Raw genomic sequence first — 23,468 nt, 5'->3', positions numbered from 1 at the left:
GTTGGGGTTCTGCTGGGCAGGTGCGTCATGAACTCCCTGAAACAAGAGAAGCCTTATGGATATCAACTTGGCTCCTGATTAACTTGACTGAATCAGCCCTGTCAGAATGCCCTTCTAGAGAACGTACAATGCATCTGACTTCTTTGACAGTTGCCATTTTCTTTGTGCATGGAGCCAGGAAGAGCAACGTGGATACTGCCAGAAGTCCAGTATTTTCCTGGGCCTTCCAATCTGTCACGGGCCCCACACGCCACAGCTCTTTTCCTGTATTCTCACTCCGTCAGTCTTTCTACTTTGAATTCCTCCTTCCTCAGTGGCCCTCTTCCTCTTACCCCACCAACACCCTATCCCACATAGCCTCTTCCTTTGTGTATCCTTTAGCCTCTCCCCAGATCCCTGTCAGGTTGATCCTTCTCCCCTTTACTCTGGATCGCTTCTAAGCTTCTTTGTGTTCCTCTCTATTCAATTTATTCTGTCTCTTTTCCTCTAAGCCCCAAGATCTCACTCTCACTCTGTTATTCATCACTCCCTTCCCAGGTGGATGTTTCCTCCACATAAGTCATCCCTACCCACAAGTAGTCTGTCCCTTTCTGGCCCTTTCCCACCTCTTCCTAACAGTCATCTCCTTTCTCCCCATCCAACAGCCAATCTCTAGTTCTTCCCCTGCCCCCTTCAGACCAGACCAGCTAAATCCGGTGCCATTTTTAGATGACTGATTATAATTCTAGCTGAACTTTATTCACAGTCGAAAGTGACAGCTGTTCTTTCCTTTCATCCCCCATCTACCAATCACACCCAATCTTTTCACCAAGACAAAGTGCTTACACACAGCATGTCATGTACACACACGTTTGTATTTTGTAGAGTAAAACAACAGTTAATGCTGGCAAAATATTGGGTTATGAGGGATCCTTAAGCTTTCAATACACTGAAAAGCAACATTTTTTGCATGTCTAGAAATTATACATTTGTTTCCACATACGTGGCAATTTTTACGCTAACAGTTAGGACTTTTTCACCAAATCATAGACATAGATATGGAAATCATCATCAAACTTGATGAAATACACAGAGGGCTTGGCTTCCACCTGGTGAATGACCATGCCGATCCTTTTGGAGCCATCTTCTTTGGTATATTCCACATGCTTACCTATCAAGCCATCTACAACTCCTCCTGGCTCCCTCTCTGTTGGAGCAGACTCACTGGATTCTGGCATAATACGGAGATCACCTTCTTTATAATCATCTAGAAGCTGGTACATGTACAAGACAGGATCTTTCTCATAGGTAATATAAAACCAGGCTTTCATGATAGGTGCTTGCGCTAAGACCATCCCCCTCCATTCATCCTTAGAACCATGCTCTCCCTCAAACATGTGTTCCACTGCTTTGCCAATTATGGTATTTGCAAGGTTGGCATCACTAACTTGAGATGATGCCACCCTGTCGGAAAGAATTTTAAGAGACAAAACCCTTTCATCTCTGTGAAGTTCCAGTCCATAGACACAGTCAATTCCATCATATTTCACCAGATAAAGAGAGGGATTTATAGGCACCTGATCCAGAACGGTTCCTTTCCACTGGGTGATGGGCTCATCTCCTTCCTTCCATCCGTGAGAAATTCTGCAGCCCACGATGTTCCTGCGGGGCTGGGATGAAGGTCTGCCTCTCTGCTTCTTTTGGGAGACTTTTTTCTTTGTCATGTTTCCAGACCCGGTGGCCCGTCCTGCGGCTGCCCTGGTTTGTTGCCCTTCGGCTTCCTGTGTGTTGGGAGTCTTCATGCCTGCTGGGGGAGGAGAGAGGAAAGAGAGACATATCCAGTGTGCCATAAGGCAAACTTTTCCCTATGGCCATGTCTGGACATACTCTGCACTAGTGCCTAAGTTTTCCCCAGGAGCCTGGAAGCAGTGCTGGAAATCCTGGCTACATGCCTGCCGTGCTCTCCCTCTTAAGTTCCTTTGGGCTGTGGAGAAGGGCAGCAGTGGTGGGGTAGAGCTGGCTGGGGTTAGGAAGTCTGTAGAAGTGGCTGGGCCACCTCCTCGTAGCTCAGAGCCCGCTGCCCTTCCCCAACTCCTTACTGCCACTGGCGTCCACTCCCAATCCCCTGCAAAGCGTCTTTCACCGGCACCCACTGCCCTCCTGCCTTGAGTGCCCCAGCTGCTGTCCACAATCCTCCCTGCCTACCCTAACCCCTTCCCTGGTTCCCAGGCCCTTGCTTCCTGGCGCTCACCTTCAAATCCTTATCTGGCTGAGATTCCTACCCCCTTTTCCTGTTGTCCACTGCACTCCTTCACCCCACTTTTGCCTGGTGCCCACCTCCACCCCATGTTTCCTCCTGGATTCTTTCCCATCCCCCTCTCCATTCTGGCGCCCACTAATGGCCTTGCCCTGCCTGGCGTCCACCGCCGGGGATCGGGGGCCTCACGTGCCCAAATCGGACACCTCGCTGCTGCCTCCGTTGTGAGCCTGTGGCGAAGGAGGGTTAGCAGACAATCGGCCGAATGAGTTGCAAGAGCTGGGAGGGTAGAATCCGCAGATGAGGAGCGTGTGTAGGATCGCGGCGAGGCAGGCAAAGAGTAAGGCGGCAGCGGCGTCCGCACCGCTTGGCTCGCTGGCCCTCCGCCTCCCTGCGGCCAGCGGCGGCCCCTCAGCCACATAGGGCTTCCACCAGTCCCTGTTGTCGCCGCTGCAGTCTCCTCCCTCTTTCCGTAGCGCAGCTTCCTGCCCAGAGAGAGGCCTCCTCTTCCTGCCAAACACCGCGCCCTCGTCTCCACCAGGCTCCCACGCCCACCACACAGCCTGGAGCCCTGGTGGAGTTATAGGCTTTAACTCCACCTCTTTCCAAGTCCAGAGCAGTTCGTGCCACAGTGGTCCTCGGAACCCAATGGCCCCTTCCTCTATCGTTTCAGGGCCCCTTGGTTCCCACCCCGACCTTTTCTTCCACCCTCTTAGTCCTTCTGCCCCATCTGCTTTCCATCTTCTGGGAATTCGCCTTGCCGCCGCCCCACTCCCGCCGCCCCCCTCCTCCCACCTTTGTCCGTGCCCTTAAGGATTTGTTCTTTACACATAAATATGTCTTTCCTCTTTTTGAAATGATTTGAAGCTGGAACAGAGAAATTCACTATGGTAAGTCTGCCATTTTGACCCAGCCTCTACCTAATTATTCCTGACTGATCTTTCCTGGCCTTTTTGTTTTTGTTTTTCAGGGATTTTTTTTTTTTTTTTTATTGCAAGATAATTGCATGCACAATGTGAACACTCTAAATTTTAGGAAACGAATATTAAGAGGAAAATAATCAACTGCAGTCCCATCTCTCATTTTTTGGGGACCTCACAGAAAAATATTAATGCTCATAGTTTTTTTTGTTGTTGTTTTTCTTTTTTTTCCTTTTTCCCACACTTTTACAAAACTGGGATTGTTTTTTATCTACAATTTCATATCATGCCTCTTTCTGTAAAGACTACTATTTTTTCCAGGACAGTAGATGTTTTCTAATCTATTTTTTCAATCAACAAATATTTATTCAGCACCTGTTACATATCTTGCCCTTAGTCCATAAAACTTACTTTCACAGTGATTTATAATTTGGCTTTTCTCCCAGTACTGGACATTTGACATAATATTTCTGCAATAACCAGTGATCATATTTATTTATCGGAATAGAAAGCTTTGCAAAGGATAGCGTTATAAGGAATAATTAGATAAAAGTTATGGTTTTACAAATCAGTGGAGAAACATTGGGTATTCTTTAAGGAATGTTGAAATGATTCTTTAAATATTTTAAGAATGGTTGTATACTAATGTTGTACCAATATCAATATTTGATTTATTAAAAGGTAAAAAGAGGCAAAATAAAATTGAACAGAAAGCAAATGAACAAACCAAAAGCTCTGTAAACAAAAGAATGATTAATGGTATCTTACTTATCCAGATACTTATGTATTTGAATCAGGGGATGAGTCAGATGTTAACAGAACAATTACACTTAAAACAATAAAATGACGTCTAAAAGGAAAAATAGGATTAATTTTGATTCAATAACCAAAATGTGAAAGAACATTAAAATGTTACTTAATGTAATTGATCATGAAAAAAGAGGTTCATATCTAGTGCAGATGCAAGTGAAAGTTTATGCAATTTTTATGGGAAGCAATTTGCAGATATGTTGTCGTTTCAGTGAGGGCTTTTTTTAAAGTTATAGTTAACTCTTACTCCTAGGAATTCACCCTTGGAATTTCAATCAAAAGTAAAGGGTGGAGAGGTTATTAAGGTTCTGGACTCCAGATTCTATATTCATAGATTTGACAAGCAGTTACAAGTTCTGCTGAGCTTCTAAATCTTTCAGTGGTTCTCTCTAGAATGGGTAAACTTCCCCAGTAGAAAAACATCCACCAAATGCCCTATTCGCCTCTTAGACCTGTTCTCCTCCTATCTCAGCTAGGTAATTATTTCCTATTTCTCATATTTTAGATGCCATTGAGAGCAGATTTTCTTTTTTACTATATTTGTTCAGATTTTAGTTTTCTTAATGGAAAAGATGTTTAGTCTCCTATTATTAAAACCTCAAATCCTTTTTTAAATTATAAAATATATGTGGTCCTCATTAGGTTGTATACATTGAATAGGTACAACTTTTTGTATGTAAATTATACCTCAATAGTTTTTTGAAAGAGAAAAAATGTATTTAACTATTTGTAATGACTCCAAACTAAGAAACACCTACATTTTCATCAACAGCATACCAGATATGTTGGGGTATATTCATACATTGGAATATCATGCAGTAATGAGAATGTTCAAGCTACAACTATTGAATCAATCTCTCAAATATGCTGAAAAAAAAAAGCCAGACAACTAAGGGGCACACATTGCTCTATTCAATTTATTTAAAGTTCAAAAATAGTCATTAATTAATCTGTTGTGTAAAAACTTAGTGTAGCAGTTTTTCTAGCAAAGATATTTTCCAAATAGACAGCAATTCATATCCATTAATAGTTGATCAAAGTAAAATTAGAGAGATCCTTGGACATGTGTGTATGGCAGGAAAGGCTTATATGGATGCTGAGCTGCAAAATATATTTAATTATAATAGACTTCAATTGATACTGCAGCCTAGCATCTTATCACAGTTCTTCTGGCAATAGTGCCACAATTTTTCTCTTGGGAACAACATAAGCCTGATCTTTCAGAGTATAGAATTACTGGTACAATGATTAGTTTAGAAATAAGCATCTAACCTAGTCAGAGCCAATGAGACACAATGAGATGTTGCACAAACTGCTAGGCATGAGGCAGTTTCCATTGCAGGAGAGTGAACCTGAAAGGATATGAGGATTAAGCTGCTCTATTCACATTACTATCATGTAAGAGACTGAGAATGAGGCACCCCAAAGAAGGGAATGGAGCAGGCTATGCAAAAAGAGGGAGATTGTCCTAGGGACATATTCTGTACATGTAGGTGGTAATGGCCACTGACTGACTTTCAAATATTCATCTCACTCTACAAGGTTAGTATAAGCTAGACATGGTGATGCCATTCTTCCTGCAAGTGATTGATGTGGCATTGGGCATGTGATCTAATCCTGGTCAATTAAGCATCATATGCCTGCTGGAAGACTTCAGAAAAAAATTTCTTTACTCTTAAGTGAAACAGGAAATAACATTCCCTTTTCTTTTTTAGGATGATGCTGTATCTTTATATGACCTTTGGAATCTCTGTAATCATCCTGAGGGCAAAACTTATGTAATGAAGATGGAAGAAGAGAGAATAGGAATACTCTGTGTGCTTTGATCTTATCATTTAGCTGCTGCTCATACCATCCCTGGAGTCCTACTTCTGACTCCAAGTTATGAGGTAACAAATTTGTTTATAGTTAAAGCAATTTGAGTCTGGGTTTTCTGTTACTTGCAGTTGAAGGCGTCTTAAATGGCTTAGCTTTCCCAGACTTAAATTACATAGTATCCCTAGACAGTACCCTTATACTTTTAAGTTATATGAAACAATACGTTTTTCAGACACTCATTGATACAACCAGTTCCCATACCAGGAAGTAGGACATCACTTTCAGACTTAAAAAATCCAGTATTCACTTGCAGATAAGGAATAAGGAGCTATCTGAAAAACGAGCATGAGGTAAAAAAAGCATCATTCTAACCTACACTATAAGAAAAAAATATACCAGGATTAGCAAATAACTCCCTAAATAAATGCTGTCAACAAAGAGATGAGCATTTTATATTCTCCTCAGAGGAAGAGGTAGGCTTCTAGACTCCAGTCTCTTCACCTCACATCTATTTCCCATATACATTAAGTTTCTCTGCCTTAAAGAGGTGATCCTGATATTCAATCTTATGAGGATAAACAATAACATTCTAATCACCTATTTTTTTAAAATTTCATGCATTAATATTAAGGCTGTCTTTCAAAATTACCAAAAATTAATATGGTTTACCAAAAATTAATATGGCAATCTTTATAACAATGAAAAGGTCTATGATGAATAAAATAGACCTTTCTCTATTTCATTTCTTTTTTCTCCTTGCCACCGCTCAGGATTTCCCAGTGTTCTCATGTTCCATCTTCAATCACATTTAACCAATGTTAAATCTCTGGTATGTATTTTCCCAAACCATTTTCTATGATGTTACAACAATATAGAAATATAAACAGAAATATAGGAATGTGGAAGTCTTTCTCACTTTTTAACCTAAGTGGGATCATACACTTTATATTTGTGTGCAACTACATAACCATATATATTTCTAAAACATCTTTATAACTGCATAATATTTCATATGATACATAGGCACAATGTATTCAACAATTCTGGTATTGATAGACATACAGGATTTTTCCCCAGCTATTTTTGCTATTGCAAACAATGCTGCACTAACAAGCGAATGCAATCCAATTGTGACATTTCTCTTTCCGTCTATTTTGAGGGTTGATGGTGCTTATTTGGCTGATGAGGTAGGTATGTTGTCTTCTCTCAAAGTTCAGATAGTCTTCCTTCTTAACGTTACCTTTGCTGAAATAAAAGAACCTTTCTAGATAAAGAAGACTATCTTTTGCCGGGCGCGGTGGCTCATGCCTGTAATCCCAGCACTTTGGAAGGCCGAGGTGGGTGGATCACAAGGTCAGGAGATTGAGACCATCCTGGCTAACACGGTGAAACCCTGTCTCTACTAAAAATAGAAAAATTAGCTGGGCTTGGTGGCATGTGCCTGTAATCCCAGCTACTCGAGAGGCTGAGGCAGGAGAATCGCTTGAACCAGGGGATTAGAGGTTGCAGTGAGCCGAGATTGCGCCATTGCCGTCCAGCCTGGTGACAGAGTGAGATTCCATCTCAAAAAAAAAGTATCTTTTATTTAAGAATATATATATATATATATGTATATATGTGCTTTGTCTGTCCCTCCCCCAGTATTCATAAATGTTTAGCAATCTTCTAAGAAGTTATTACAGCAAGAAGAAAATTAAAAAAAAATTAACAAGAGAGAACTTGAGAAATGACAGCAACGAGGACACAACATATTAAAATGTGCCAGTTACAGCCAGCACTCTATTCAAAGACAAATTTGTAGTAATTGCTATTTCCCTTAAAAATTAGCTAGAAATTATCATTATAGATAGCTATGGAAACTTAAAGAAAATAGCTAAAGTATGCAGAGGCTTATGAAATAAAAAACAGAAAATTAGTAGAAGGATAGCAAAACCTATGTCTAAATTTTGGGAAAAAATAAAACAATAGGAAAGAAAACTGGCAATTCAGAAAAAAAGGACCAAGAAACACAAAGGGAATTTATAATAAGTTATTTGAAAATATAAAATTGTCATGCAATAATACACTTATTCACAAGTATTTATGGAGTGTCTCCTATGTTCCAGACCCTTTCCTAGGCACTACAGTACTAGAATGAAGTAGATAGATAAGATTCCTGCCTTCAAAGTTTATATTCTACAGGAGTCAGAGAGAAAACAAACCATCTAAAAGACAAGTTCATATAGTGATAAGTACTACAGAGCAAGAAAAAACAAGGTTATGGGGTAGAAGGAGAGAATCTCTGAACAGGTAATATTTCAGTGAAGACCTGAATATGAGAAGCAAGCAGTTATGAAAAGTTATAAAAAGCTATGGGAGTAAGAAGTAACTCTAGCATAAAAGCTTTGAAGTGGAAACAAGCATGTTTCTCAAGGCTTTGAGAATAGAAAAATGTTACTATGGCTGTAGTATACAGTGAGAAGGAAACCATGTTTGAATCAGAAAAAAGTGAGATCATCTAGAGCACTGCTTCTTCATTCTTATTTCATTGTTGTCCCCTCTTCACTAGATAGCTTTATAAGGTTCTTTTTTCTTCTTTTTCCTAATTGTCTCCTCATGAAATTTGAATACCAATGTTGTACTGTATAATCTAGTCAATAAATATATGTGTATCTGTATTTTATACATAATCAAGCTGTATGCAGGATTAAGTATGAATAAAATTTGAAGGTAGTAGTTAAAGTAAAAATCAGAAAGCTAGTAATATCTAAGTTAACTGTATAACTGTATTCACTAAGTGATTTTTAATGAAATTTATTTACTTACATAAATTATAATGTGTCAAAATACATATGTATATTGGCAATTTATATAAATAAATAATAGTGATATAATCACATTTTAAAAATTATTCAAAACTTATTTTTCTAGCAAAGGTGAAACAATTGAAAACATTAAATTAATTTTTTAAAAGTTATTTTTGTGAATTTAACTTTTCACTTTTGCTTGATGTGAGAAAATCAATTATTACTAGCTGCTAGATATTCATACATCATCACTTTTTCTTTATAGTACTTGACATAAATAATGATGGGTTAAATAATTTCTGTAAAGTTAAATAGTAAATATTTTTGTTTAATTCTCCAAGCCCAAGTCACACACAAGGACACTGAAGATCAAACATAGTCAGTCAACGGCAGCCAGTAGGTACACACAGGCCATTTCTTGACATATGACTTCAAGAATGAGCAATAGATTGAAAGTCCTACAATCAAATACATCTATTTGCTCTGATTTTGTAGTTCTGGTCTTGCATACATTTCATTTATTTTCCATGAGCTCAATGGCAATGCTCCTGTGATATCCAAGAAAACAAGAGTGATTAAGTTCTAAGGTATAAGATTTTGTCAAATACAGTTGAGCTTTGGAGGACACAAACCATTGTAAAACTTGATATCTTTTCACCTCTCACACCAACCATCATATTTCTCACCCTTGGGGGCAATATCATCCTGCTTGAGAATGCATGATCTAGCGCATGCAGAGTAAGGCATGAAGATTGTTTTGTATATCAACTGCAATAAGAAGCCTTTGGAGGATTCTAAGCAGGAGGGTGGCATAATCTGGTTTACATTTTTAAAAGATAGTTATGGCTATTATGTGGAGAATTGAAAGGCAGGTTTCAATTCTAAAGAAGATCTTAGTTTCCAACAGGCAAATTTATCAAACTTAAGGCCTTATCTTTTTAAAATCCTTTAGTTACGGAGACAGCACCCCTCTGCTTCCATGTTGCCAAAGCATCAGGTTATGTGCTTACTACCCCTGTTTGCAGTTCTCTCTTAATTTTTGGTCCCCGTAGACTTACAATATTTAAAGCTCAGCTACACATTTAAAAGGAGGTCTGCCATATTTTATCCAACATTTTAAAGTGTAGTGATTTTTCGTGCAAGAGTTTTCATGTGCTTACTGTTTAGTGTCTTTTAAACTAGTGGTCTTTCTTAGCCACTACTGTGGTCAATCAGTGGTATAGTTTACTTCCTTCAAGACAAGGAAGGCAAGAAGATTATAGGGGAGTCAGTGCAACCATGCTCCCTCTTTGTGAGTCCCCTGTTTAATATGTGATATTACTTATTTAAATAAGCGAGCTTAGCAGCTCAACGTTTATCTCAGATGCCCCCAAAGTTGATTTTAAAAAGTACATTGAAGCCACACTGAAGATATCTAACCTCTAAACTATAATACATTGCAAATTATGCTGATGTATTTTGTGCAACATATTAATTGCATAAAGTTAAAAATTACATTTTGTTTCTATGAAGTACTGTGTTATAGTGTTTGCTAAATAGCACCCTCATTCCCCTGGCTTCATATCTCTCAATGACTTCTAATTGGTGAAACTGAGGGAGGTTGGACATGTGAATAACCATTTGAATTATCTTTTGGATCTATTTCTTTTGGATGGAAGAGGCATTCTGATTCACTCTCAAACGTAGGGTAAGCTTTGTTGCTGTATTAGAGTTGTCCATAGTTATTCAGGTGTGCTTGTGTTTGGGTGAAGTATTAGGAATTTCCTGAAGCCCCCTATCTAAATATGTCCTCCAGTTCAGCTTTTATCAAATATAAAGGGGATATTTTGACTTCCAATTGTGTGATGCTGCTGCTGTTCTCTCATACAGTTACAAACTTGCAAAGAGAAAAGAAGACTTTTTGTTCTTCGTCCTTTGAAACATTAACTGTAACATTAACTGAACATAACTGTACCATTATGTTGAGATATGGTACAATTTCAGTCCTAAAGAGAAAGCAGAAATGTTACAGATATGCCTGAACCTATTGTTACTTATCAGAAAGAAATATAGGACATGATTTATTAAAAAATTTACTGTAATCTGAGAGGAGAGAGAGTTAACATGAAACTCTCTTACATTATAACTCATGTATACTCAGGACAAATAATATCACACGGGATTGGGGAACAGGAAATGGGATGTGACATATGTAATGAATTTTGAAGAAATCTACTTAACTATAAACAGCTGTCCCTTATCCAAACAGAATACAGGTTAAAGCCCTGTCTGACTACTAAGAACTTACAAACAGCCTTACATTAACTTTTTCACTAACTGTTTTAACTCTGTGACAAACTTCCTTCGGAGTACCTGTTGCCCCATTGCCAAAATAACATATTAGTGGTTTCCTATATAATGGCTATGGAAGTTATCAAGAGGGGAGAGGCTTATAACAATGATTTATCAATGAATTTCTGGGTCAGTTTCTCATTCTGTAGAGATCACTTCATCAGTATTCTATACCCGATCTAGGCATTTAGTATAGAGCCCAACTCTATCATCTGTAGTTTTCACTGGGAATTTGTTTCTCTTAAGGAAATCTTCAAAAGAAGACCAGGAAACAACGGTGTAGTTCTTGACTCATGTTTCTCTTCCAATGCACAGCCTATCAAATAGGAAAATCTGCAGGGTATATCTGAAAACAGCCAGAACCAACTAGTTTTCACTGTATCTACTGCCACCAGGATGGTGAAACCCACCATCATCTGTTACCTACATAATTGGAATAGCCTACTAATTATTCTCCCTTTATTTCATCATATACTAATAAAAAGTATTCTCCAAGTTGTCACAGTGATCCTGTTAAACTAAGACAAATCTTGTCTCCCCTCCACTATCAATACATGGATGACTCTCCATCACATTCAATGTAAAAGACAAATTGCATTTTGAAATCCAAAGAGCTGTCAGCTGTCTGCCTCTCCCTCATCCCCATTACCTCTCTGAAACCACCTCCTGCTATTCTCTGCCTTGCTCACTCAGCTCCCGACATGCTAGCATCCTCCTTGCTCCTCAAACATGCCAGGCATAAACCTGTCTTGGGGCCTCAGCACTTGCTGTTCCTCCATCTGGAATACTCCTTCCCCAGACAGCTACAGGGTCAGTTCTCCCATTGCCTTCAGGTGAGACTCAAAAGCCAAGTTCTCAGTGAGGTCTTCCCTGGCCACCTTATCTATCTAGTTTTAGCCTCCTTCCTGAAATTTTCTATCTCAATTCCCTGCTTTATGTTTTTCTATTTAACACTAGTCACTATGAAAACACATTATAATTGCTTGTTTGTTTTGGCCACAATCTGTCTCCCATACTAAAATGAAAGCTCCATGAGGATAAGAGTTTTATTTTGCTTCTTCCGTTCATGATTACATCATAGGTATCTGTGCCTAGAAGAGTGCCTGGCAGAGAGCCCACCTGAAGTAAGTATTTGTGGGATAAAGAAAACAAGTAAATTAAAAAGCAAATGGGATCAAAGCAAGTCAAAGTGGCAGTTTTCCCAGGGTATAGCCCCAGTTACAAGCACAAACACTTCGAGGGGACAACTATGCATTTTATTAGAGAGAACTTGGCCAGCTGGGGGTGTGGCCAACTGGAGAGAGTATTCTGAATCTAAACTGGACTGAGACTTGCCTAAGGCCCAGCTGCATGTATCCCTGTTGGAAGGAGGGCCTAACTCTGACGTTTTTGTTTTTGTTGCTCTGTTTCCTTTTCAGGAGGTGCCAGAAACATGAATTTTCATTGTGTGAAGTCTCTCAAATGTCTAAAGTACCTAATTCAAAATAGAAAACAATAAAAACACAAAGATGAAACAAAGCCTGGCAGCTGACTGAGATTGGTCCCTGGGCCACCTGCTGGTGTTAGTTGGACTTAATTGTGTTATGTATATAAGAAAATCAATCCTTGCTATAGTGAGGTAGGTTTACCTTGTGTAATTCTTGAGGCAGGCAGTCTCAGGCCATATTGGGTGGAGAGAATAAACAATATTTACCACCTTCTTTCAACTCCAGGGAGATCGTTGCATCTCCCATTGTGCATGGCGTTAGGGTAACGTGGGCAGCAGGGAGTCACCAGCCCTCTTTCTTTGGGATCAGGCATATAATTTAGTGAAGAGTGTGCTTGCAGAAACCAGTGAGAGGGTTTTCAGATGGGCTACAGGAGAAAGACTGGAGAAAGGCAAGGAGGGAAGGAAGAGAAAGACACAGATCTATCTGTGCATCAGACATCAAAGTTTTGAGGGACTTTTGGGGGGTTGCTGCTCCCTCTCCCCACCAACCTTGACCCCTCCTTGTGACACTACACAGCTGAAGGAGTTAGTTATACCAAGTCACAACTCACAGTCCAAATGCCTCATGGCATCTGCCTCACCTGGAAACAAAGAGCTGCACAGACTTCTAGCAGAGGTCTCTGTGAGCTGGGGTAGGCAAGACTGGCCAACAGGTGCCTGTGAGGGATCTGAAGACACAAGCTTTGTGGGGAAGGTCTAACCGGAATGTGGCTTCCTAGGAGAGCAGGCCTGTTTTAGTGGATCATTGGTCAGAGCCACCTGTGGTTTCAGGCAGCTGTTGAAAGAAGCATGGACAGTTAAGTACTCCTCATACTCTGGAGAGAAAATCTAGGCTCAATCCTCTGTTGCCACTCATCTCTAGATAGAAAAGGAACATTCCAGTAGAAGGAACAATAGTGATGAGACTGCTGTACCTGAATTCAGAAAGGTTTCATTTTTCTGGATACTTTCCAAATGCAAGATGGCACATGTCTTAAGTTCTGAGAGCCCCACTAACCCATCTTCTACCAACATTGTTTTTACAGCTCAGGGCAAATGTGAAGAGACACCCCATAGCCCAGCAATTGTGAGAGGCACCATGTTAATGTGTTTATGCCAAACCCCTCCAAACCGTATCCCACATAGCCTTTTCCTTTGTGTATCCTTTAGCCTCTCCCCAGATCCCTGTCAGGTTGATCCTTCTTCCCTTTACTCTGGACCTCTTCTAAGCTTCTTTATGTTCTTCTCTATTCAATTTATTCTCTGTTTTCCTCTAAGCACCAAGATCTCACTCTCACTCTGTTATTCATCACTCCCTTCCCAGGTGGATGTTTCTTCCACATAGGTCATCCTTTCACCCAATGAGCCTGTGCCTTTCTGGCTCTTTTCCATCTCTTCCTAAGCAGTCACCGCCTCCTCTCTTCACCCGCCAAAGCGAATCTCTAGTTCCTTCCCCTGCCCCCTTCAGACCAGACCAGCTAAATCCGGTGCCATTTTTAGATGACTGATTATAATTCTAGCTGAACTTTATTCACAGTCGAAAGTGACAGCTGTTCTTTCCTTTCATCCCCCATCTACCAATCACACCCAATCTTTTCACCAAGACAAAGTGCTTACACACAGCATGTCATGTACACACACGTTTGTATTTTGTAGAGCTGAACAACTGTTAATGCTACTGAAGATATTGGGTTATGAGGGATCCTTAAGCTTTCAATACACTGAAAAGCAACATTTTTTGCATGTCTAGAAATTATACATTTGTTTCCACATACGTGGCAATTTTTACGCTAACAGTTAGGACTTTTTCACCAAATCATAGACATAGATATGGAAATCATCATCAAACTTGATGAAATACACAGAGGGCTTGGCTTCCACCTGGTGAATGACCATGCCGATCCTTTTGGAGCCATCTTCTTTGGTATATTCCACATGCTTACCTATCAAGCCATCTACAACTCCCCCTGGCTCCCTCTCTGTTGGAGCAGACTCACTGGATTCTGGCATAATACGGAGATCACCTTCTTTATAATCATCTAGAAGCTGGTACATGTACAAGACAGGATCTTTCTCATAGGTAATATAAAACCAGGCTTTCATGATAGGTGCTTGCGCTAAGACCATCCCCCTCCATTCATCCTTAGAACCATGCTCTCCCTCAAACATGTGTTCCACTGCTTTGCCAATTATGGTATTTGCAAGGTTGGCATCACTAACTTGAGATGATGCCACCCTGTCGGAAAGAATTTTAAGAGACAAAACCCTTTCATCTCTGTGAAGTTCCAGTCCATAGACACAGTCAATTCCATCATATTTCACCAGATAAAGAGAGGGATTTATAGGCACCTGATCCAGAACGGTTCCTTTCCACTGGGTGATGGGCTCATCTCCTTCCTTCCATCCGTGAGAAATTCTGCAGCCCACGATGTTCCTGCGGGGCTGGGATGAAGGTCTGCCTCTCTGCTTCTTTTGGGAGACTTTTTTCTTTGTCATGTTTCCAGACCCGGTGGCCCGTCCTGCAGCTGCCCTGGTTTGTTGCCCTTCGGCTTCCTGTGTGTTGGGAGTCTTCATGCCTGCTGGGGGAGGAGAGAGGAAAGAGAGACATATCCAGTGTGCCATAAGGCAAACTTTTCCCTATGGCCATGTCTGGACATACTCTGCACTAGTGCCTAAGTTTTCCCCAGGAGCCTGGAAGCAGTACTGGAAATCCTGGCTACATGCGTGCCGTGCTCTCCCTCTTAAGTTCCTTTGGGCTGTGGAGAAGGGCAGCAGTGGTGGGGTAGAGCTGGCTGGGGTTAGGAAGTCTGTAGAAGTGGCTGGGCCACCTCCTCGTAGCTCAGAGCCCGCTGCCCTTCCCCAACTCCTTACTGCCACTGGCGTCCACTCCCAATCCCCTGCAAAGCGTCTTTCACCGGCACCCACTGCCCTCCTGCCCTGAGTGCCCCAGCTGCTGACCACAATCCTCCCTGCCTACCCTAACCCCTTCCCTGGTTCCCAGGCCCTTGCTTCCTGGCGCTCACCTTCAAATCCTTGTCTGGCTGAGATTCCTACCCCCTTTTCCTGTTGTTCCCCGCACTCCCGCACCCCACTTTTGCCTGGCGCAGACTTCCACCCCATGTCTCCTGCTGAATTCTTTTCCATCCCCCTCTCCATTCTGGTGCCCACCAATAGCCTTGCCCTGCCTGGCGTCCACCGCCGGGGATCGGGGGCCTCACGTGCCCAAATCGGACACCTCGCTGCTGCCTCCGTTATGAGCCAGTGGCAAAGAAGGATCTGCAGGCGACCGGCTGAGTGAGTGCTTGCAAGAGCTGTGAGGGTAGGATCCGTAGATGAGGAGCCTGTGTAGGAGCGCGAAGAGGCAGGCAAAGAGTAAGGCGGCAGCGGCGTCCGCACCGCTTGGCTCGCTGGCCCTCCGCCTACCTGCGTCCAGAGGCGGCCCCTCAGCCACATAGGGCTTCCACCAGTCTCTGCTGCAGTGGCTGTAGTCTCTGCCCCGTTTCTGCACGAGACTATCGTGTTAGTTTCCTGTTAGTACTGATGTCTTCCCTTCTTGCTAAACATAGAGCTGTTTTGTGTGTGTTTTCCTGGGGGTCCTCTTGGACTCCTCCTTCCCTTTCCAAAATCCACAACAGTGGAACCTGTAGGTGGCCTTTTCTCTCTTCCTGCCTCTCCTCCCTGGATCCCTGGAGCTCTCTAGCTCCTCCCCTCGACTCTCTTGCTCCATCTGTTTTCCATCTTTCAGACATTCCTCACATTCTTTGCATACACAAGAATTAACATGGAAATACCATGTGTATACATTTATGGAGACAGGAATTCATTACGACCATACACAAATATATAAATATATATATTTCCAAGCACATATACACACATAAAACTCTATATTCTATGTACAGTTCCAGAAATTCCTATCCATAGACTCATAATCCGAAATACACACCTCTATCCAATCACATAACACAGAGATAGAATTCTCTGTATATGCATAAACACTCGAGAATACTTATATTAAGTGTTTCTCCAAAGCATTGTGTAGGCATATTTTAGATTTGGAGACCTTGCTTTGAAGAAATAGTAGCTTATTTTACGCTTAAAGAGTTATTTTTGAATGTGAATACAATATATAACAAACCTTATTTAGTTCGCATAATGTGACGTCATTTTAAATTATTTTGTGTCCTTTTTTGGTGAGTTACAGTTTTTTCACACTATCTTATAATTCTGAAAATAGCCAACAATATTTGACTGCCATATTAAGATGATTTCAGTTACATGTTTTAGGAAAACAAACCAAATAGGTGTACAATAAAAACAATATATTGTCTAACATATCTGAAAAGTTAAATAAGGGTTAGGTTAATCTTAATCTATGGTGGAATAATATTTCTTTATATATTTATTTTATTTATTTATTATATATTTCATTATATACATCACATTTTTATGCATTCACTTATTATGGACACTTAACTTGATTCCCTATCTTGTCTATTGTGATCCGTGCTGCAAATAAATATGTGAGTGCAGGTAGCTTGTTGATATGCTGATTTCCTTTCTTTTGGATATATATCCAGTAGTCAGATTGCTGGATTCTATGGAATTTTGACTTTGGTTTTTTGAGGAACCACCACACTGTTTTTCATAATGGCTATGGTAATTTATATTTCCAGTAACAATGTACCAGCATAACCCTTTCTTCATTTCCTTATCAACATTTTTAAATTTTCTTTTTGATAATAACAATTTTAACTGTAGTGAGATGATATCTCATTACTATTTTGATATACAATTACCTGGTGATTAGCGATTTAGAGCACTTTTTATATATTTGTTGTCCATTTGTATGTCTTAGTTTGAGAAATGTCTACTTAGCTCTTTTACCCATTTTTAAATCACGTTATTTGATTTTTTACTAGTGAGTTGTTGGAATTTCTTACACATTTTTGTTATTACTCCCCTGTTAGTTAAATACTTTGCAAATAATTTCTCCTGTTACCTGGGTTGTCTTTTTATTTTATGTTTGTTTCCTTTGCTGTGCAGAAGCTTTTTAGCTGATGTGACTTCACTTTCCAATTTTTCCTTTGGTTCCCTGTGCTTTGAAGTCTTACTCAAGAAATCATTGCCTAGATCAATGTCCTGAAGCTTTTTCCCAAAGTTTTCTTTTAGTAGCTTCATAATTTCAAGTCTTAGATTGACGTTTTTAATCCATTTCTATTTGAATGTTGTATATGGTGAGAGATAGATGTGTTTAGTTTCCTTCTTCTGCATATGAATACCCAGTTCTCCCAACAGCATTTATTACAGAGACGATTCTTTCTACAATGTGTGTTCTTGGCTCCTTTGTCGAAAGTAAGTTGACTATAAATGCATAGATTTATTTAGGAGTTCTCTATTTTGTTTCATTGGTCTAGATGTCTATTCATAGGTCAGTACCATGCTGTTTTGGTTACCGTAGGTTTATAGTACAATTTGAAGTCAGGTAATTTGATACCTCCAGCTTTGTTCTTTTTCTTCCGGATTGCTTTGGCCATTCTGATCCTTTTCTAGCTCCATATGAATTTTAGGACTGTTTATTTTCTGTTTCCATAATGAATGCCTTTGGTATTTTGACAGAGATTGTGTTTATGTATCTGTAGACAACTGGGAGTAGTATGGACATTTTAACAATTAATTATTCCAACTCATGAATATGGATTATTTTTCTATTTTTGTGTCATCTATCTTTTTGGTCAGTGTTTTATAATTGTTATCGCAGACATCTTTCACTTCCTTGGCTTAGTTTATTTTCAGGTATTTTATATTTTGTAGTTATTGTAAAAAGGATTGCTTTCTTTATTTTTTTCCTACATTTTTCACAGTTGACATTTAGAAATGCTACCGATTTTTATATGTTGATTATATGTATAAAATCAGTTTCTTAGTTCCAGTACGTTTTTGGTGGGGTCTTTATATTTTATCTAAATATAAAATTTTATTATCTGCAAATAAAGACAATTTAACTTCTTCCTTTCCAATTTGGGCGTTGTTTCTTTCTCTTAACTAATTGCTCTTGTTAGAACTTCCAGGACTATGTTTAATAAAAGTGGTGAAAGTAACATGGAATGCTACACAGCCATAATAATAAAATAAAATAAAATAAAATAAAATCATGCCCTTTGCAGCATCATAGATACAGTTGAAGGTCATTATCCTAAGTGAAAGAATGCAGAAACAGAAAATCAAATACTGCATGTTCTCACTTATAAACGGGAGGCAAAAAATGGGTGCACATAAACATAAAGATGTAAACAATAGACATTGGGGTTTCCAAAAAGGGGGAGGAAGAGAGGAAGGATTGATAAACTACCAACTGAGTACTATATTAGCTATTTGGATGATGAGTTCAGTAGAAGCCCAAAACTCTAGCATTATGCAATATTTTTATGTACAAGCCCACACATGTACACCATGAAACTAGTTTTTTGTGTGTGGTGAAGGCGCTCATCTTTGTCTTGTTCCAGGTCATAGACGAAAGGCTTTCAGGTTTTTCCCATTTAATATGATGTTAGCTGTGTTTGTCATATACGGCCTTTATTCTTTTGAGGTATGTTCCTTCTATAGTTTGTTAAGAGTTTTTCTCATGAAATGATGTTAAATTTCATTGATTTTTTTGATATATATTGAAATGTCTATATAATTTTGGTATTTTATTCTATTTATGTGATACATCACATTTATTGATTTGTGTATGTTGAATCATCATTGCATCCCTAAGATTAATCCTATTTGATCATGTGAATGATCTTTTAAATTTGTTGTTGAATTTAGTTTGCTAGTATTTTGTTGAGGATTTTTGCATCTATGTTCGTTAGTAATATTGACCTATAATTTTCTTTTTTGGGGGAGTCTTTGGTTTTGGTATCAGAATAAGGCTGGCCTTCCAGAATGAGTTTGGAAGCATTCCCTCCCATTTGATTTTTTGGTATGGTTTGAGTAGGATTTGTAATAGTTCTTCCTTAAATTTTTGGTAGAATTCAGCAGTGTAGCCACAAGATCCTGGGGTTTTCATTGATGAGAGACATTTTATTACTATTGCCATCTCATTACCTATTATTGGTCTGTTCAGGTTTTCTATTTCTTTATGATTCAGTCTTGGTGGGTTGTATGTGTCTAGGAATTTACCCATTCCTTCTAGGCTTATAAATTTATTGGCACTTCTCATAATCATCTGTAATGATCTTTTTATTTTCTGTGGTATGACTGACAATGTCTCATTTTTTAAAATTTTACTTTAAGGTCCAGGACATAGTGCAGAATGTATAGGCTTGTTACATAGGTATACGTGTGTCATGGTGGTTTGCTGCACCTATCAACCTGTCATCTAGGTTTTAAGCCCCACATGCATTAGCTATTTGTCCTAATGTTCTCCCTCTCCTTGCGCCCCACAGCCTGGTCTGATTTTTTATCTTTCATTTTATTTATTTGGGTCTTCTCTTAGTCTAGCTGAACGTTTGTAGATTTTTGTCATGTTTTCAGAAAGCTAACTTTTTGTTTAATTGATATCTTGTATTGTCTTTCAGATTCAATTTTATTTCTGCTCTGATCTTTATAATTCAATATTTGATTTGTTCTTAATTTTCTCCTTCTTTAAAGTGCATTTTTAGATTGTTTATTTGAAGTTTTTATACTTTTTTGACTTGGGCATTTATTGCTACAATTTTTCCTTAGAATTGCTTTTGCTGTGTCCTATAGGTTTTGGTATGTTGTGCTTTCATTTTCATTTGTTTAAAGACACTAAAAATTTCCTTCTTGATTTATTCATTGACCCATTGCTCATTCAGGAGCATGCTGTTTAATATTCATGTATTTGTGTAGTTTTCAAATTCTGATTATTTAATTCTATTATTTTATTCCATTGTAGTTAGAAAAGATACTCGATATAATCTTAATATTTGTTAAATTTGTTGAGATTTATTTTGTGGCCTAACATATGGTCTGTCTTGGAGAATGTTGCATGTGCTGAGGAGAAGAATGTGTATTCTGCAGCTTTTGGATGAAATGTTTTGTAAATGTGGAATAGGTCCTTTAATTTTATAGTGCAGATTAAGTCTGACATTTCTTTGTTGATTTTTTTGTCTAGGTGATGTTTCCCATGTTGAAAGTGTGGTGTTATAGTCCACACCTATTGTTATTTTGGGATCTACCTCTCTCTTTAGTTGTGCCAATATTCTTAAATATATCTTTGTGCACTGGTGCTGGGTGCATATATATTTATAATTATTATATCCTCTGCTGAATTGACCCCTTTATCATTATATAATGATCTTCTTTGTTTCCTTTTACAGTTTTTGGCTTGAAATCTACTTTATCTAATTTAAGTATAGTTATGCCTCCTCTGTTTTGGTTTTCATTTGCATGGAATATATTTTTTCATTCCTTAATTTTTAGTCTGTTGTATGTGTTTATCAGTAAATTTAGTTTCTTGTACACAGAGTCTACTTGGGTCTCTCTCTCTCTCTTTTTTTTTTTTGATGCAGTTTTGCTCTTGTTGCCCAGGCTGGAGTGCAATGGTGCAGTCTCGGCTCACTGCAACCTCTGCCTCCCGGGTTCAAGCGATTCTTCTGCCTCAGCCTCTCGAGTAGCTGGGACTACAGGCATATGCCACTACTTCCAGCTAATTTTGTATTTTTAGTAGAGATGGCATTTCTCCATGCTGGTCAGGCTGGTCTCAACTCCCGACCTCAGGCAATCTGCCCAACTTGGCCTCCCAATTTTTTTTTGATTCATTCAGCCACTCTAGGTCTTTTGATTAGATAATTTATTCCGTTTACTGCCAATGTTATTGTTGGCAGGTAAGGACTCACAACTTCCATTGTGTTATTCGCTTCCTGCTTGTTTTATAAGTTCTTTCTTTCCTTTTGTCTTTCTTTGTGTATAAGTGAATTTTTCTGGCAGTATGTCTTAATTCCTTGCTTTATGTTTTTTTGTATATTTGTTACAGGGTTTTGCTTCGTAGTTACAAGGAAACTTGCAAGAATATTCTAATAAATTATTTTAAACTAAAGACAACTTAACTCTGACCAAGATGGAAAAAGAAAAAGAAAGAAGAGAAAGCTAAAAAAAAAAAAAAAAAAAAGCTACACTTCAACTCCACCCTCCCTTATGGCTCATTGTTGTTTCTATTTATATCTTTTTATATTGTCTATCTTTTAAAATTGCTTGTGGCCTTATTATTATTATTATGATTGTTATTATGATTGAGATAGGATCTCACTCTGTCACCCAAGTTGGAGTACAGTGGTGTAATCTTTGCTTAGTGCAACCTTCACCTCCCAGGCTCAAATGATCCTTTTACCTCAGCCTCCTGAGTAGCTAGAACCACAGGAGTGCACTATGTTCAGCTAACTTTTTGTATTTTTGGTAGAGACGGGGTTTTGCCACATTGCCTGGGCTGGTCTCGAACACCTGAGCTCAGGTGATCGACCCACCTTGGTCTCCCAAAATGCTGGGATTATAGGCATCATCCACTATTCCCAGCCTGCTATTATTTTTGTTAGCTTTGTCTTTTAGTCTTCACTGTAAAGATATAAGTGGTTTACATACAAGTACAGTACTAGAATATTCTAAATTTGTCTATGTACCTACATTTATCAGCGAGTTTTAGATCTCCAGATAATTTCTTGCCCTTTTCTGTCATTTTTTTTTCAGATTGAAGTACTCAGTATTACTTGAAAGACAGGTCTGGTGATGAATTTCATCAGCTTTTCTCTGTGAAAGTCTATCTGTCCTTCATGTTTTAAGGATAACTTTTCCGGATATTCTCAAGTTAAAGATAGCTTTGCTGGTAGTACTCTCAGCTGCCAGTATTTTCCTTCTGCACTTTCAATATGGCATCCTTTACTGGCTTGTATGAGTTCTACTAAGAAGTCTGTTGACAGACATATCAGAGGTCCTTTATATGTTACTTGGTTTTTTCTCTTGCTGACTTTAGGATCGTTTCTTTGTTCTTGACCTTTGTGAACTTGATTATTATATGCCTTGTAGTCATCTTTTTTAGACTGAGTCTTCTCAGTGCTCTTTAACATTCTTCTATTTGGATATTTATATCTTTCTTGAGATTTGAAAAATTATCTATTATCATTTATTTGAATAAACGTTCGACCCTGATCGCTCTACATCCTCTTTAAAGAAACTAACTTTTTTTTGGACCACTTGAGGCAATTTTCTAGATCTTGTAAGCATACTTCATTCTTTTTTAAAATAATTTAAAAAATTTCCATTGGTTTTGGGGGGAAGAGGTGGTATTTGGTTACATGAGTAAGTTCGTTATTGGTGATTTGTGAGATGTTGGTGCACCATCACCCAAGCAGTATACACTGAACCCAATTTGCAATTTTTTATCCCTCAACCCTCCCTCCCACCCTTCCCAAGGGTTTGCAAAGTCCATTGTATAATTCTTTTGCCTTTGCATCCTCGTATCTTGCCTCCCATTTGTGAATGAGAAGATACAATGTTTGGTTTTCTATTCTCGAGTTACTTCACTTCGAATGATAGTTTCTAATTTCTTTCAGGTTGCTGATAATGCCATTAATTAATTCCTTTTTATGACTGAGTAGTATTCCACCATATATAACATATATGAGTTCCTGATTTGATTCTCAGCTTGGTCACTGTTGGTGTATAACAGACCTACTGATTTGTGTACATTAATTTTATATTCTTGGACTTTGTTGAATTCATTTATCAGTTCTTGGAGCTTTTTGGAACAGTCTTTAGGGTTTTCTAGGTATACGATCATAACATCAGCAAACAGTCACAGTTTGACTTCCTCTTTACCAATTTGAATGGCATTTATTTCTTTGTCTTGTCTGATTGCTCTTTCTAGGACTTCCAGTACTATGTTGAATAAAAGTGGTGAGAGTGGGCATCCTTGTCTTGTCCCAGTTCTCAGAGGAAATGCTTTCAATTTTTCCTCATTCAGTGTAATGGTGGTTGTGGGTCTGCCATAGATGGCTTTTATTACACTGAAGTATGTCCCTTGTATGTTGATTTTGATGAGGATTTTAATTATAAATGGATGCTGGCTTTTGTCAAATGTTTTTTCTGCCTCTATT

At 38.9% G+C, this 23,468-nt stretch overlaps 3 protein-coding genes across 12 annotated transcripts in view; 1 reads left to right on the top strand and 2 right to left on the bottom strand.

Annotated features, from left to right (window-relative positions):
• Window positions 1–835: 835 nt before the first annotated feature.
• On the bottom strand, window positions 836–2,699 carry LOC110567872 (spindlin-2). Of its 5 annotated transcripts, none has more exons than XM_021668878.2 (2): window positions 2,388–2,699; window positions 836–1,783 (listed from the first exon to the last, which is right to left on the bottom strand). In XM_021668878.2, the coding sequence occupies exon 2, from the start codon at window positions 1,779–1,781 to the stop codon at window positions 1,005–1,007; it is 777 nt and encodes a 258-aa protein (XP_021524553.1). In that variant the 5' UTR covers window positions 1,782–1,783; window positions 2,388–2,699; the 3' UTR covers window positions 836–1,004. The 5 variants fall into 5 exon arrangements, with proteins under 5 accessions (XP_021524553.1, XP_021524555.1, XP_021524557.1 ...); XM_021668880.2 differs by having other exon boundaries at window positions 836–1,786; window positions 2,443–2,699; XM_021668882.2 differs by having other exon boundaries at window positions 2,443–2,699.
• Window positions 2,700–3,006: 307 nt separating this feature from the next.
• FAAH2 (fatty acid amide hydrolase 2) overlaps window positions 3,007–23,468 on the top strand; it is a 395,527-nt gene continuing 375,065 nt past the window's right edge. Inside the window, exons 1-2 of the mRNA XM_064364306.1 lie at window positions 3,007–3,126; window positions 5,682–5,855. The gene's annotated coding sequence lies outside the window, so the exon portion shown is untranslated. The remainder of the gene's footprint in view (window positions 3,127–5,681; window positions 5,856–23,468) is intronic.
• LOC110567871 (spindlin-2) lies at window positions 4,696–16,031 on the bottom strand. 6 transcript variants are annotated; one of them, XM_064364310.1, is made up of 2 exons: window positions 14,313–15,048; window positions 4,696–7,323 (listed from the first exon to the last, which is right to left on the bottom strand). In XM_064364310.1, the coding sequence occupies exons 1-2, from the start codon at window positions 14,989–14,991 to the stop codon at window positions 7,238–7,240; spliced, it is 765 nt and encodes a 254-aa protein (XP_064220380.1). In that variant the 5' UTR covers window positions 14,992–15,048; the 3' UTR covers window positions 4,696–7,237. The 6 variants fall into 6 exon arrangements, with proteins under 6 accessions (XP_064220380.1, XP_021524547.1, XP_021524551.1 ...); XM_021668872.2 differs by lacking the exon at window positions 4,696–7,323 and adding an exon at window positions 15,793–16,031 and having other exon boundaries at window positions 12,521–14,948; XM_021668876.2 differs by lacking the exon at window positions 4,696–7,323 and adding an exon at window positions 15,793–16,031 and having other exon boundaries at window positions 12,521–14,945.

Source organism: Aotus nancymaae, unplaced genomic scaffold (genome assembly GCF_030222135.1).
Source record: "Aotus nancymaae isolate 86718 unplaced genomic scaffold, 86718_ANA_hifiasm-v0.15.2.pri h1tg000058l, whole genome shotgun sequence".
Lineage (NCBI taxonomy): Eukaryota > Metazoa > Chordata > Mammalia > Primates > Aotidae > Aotus > Aotus nancymaae.
This window is presented reverse-complemented; position numbering and strand designations above follow the sequence as displayed.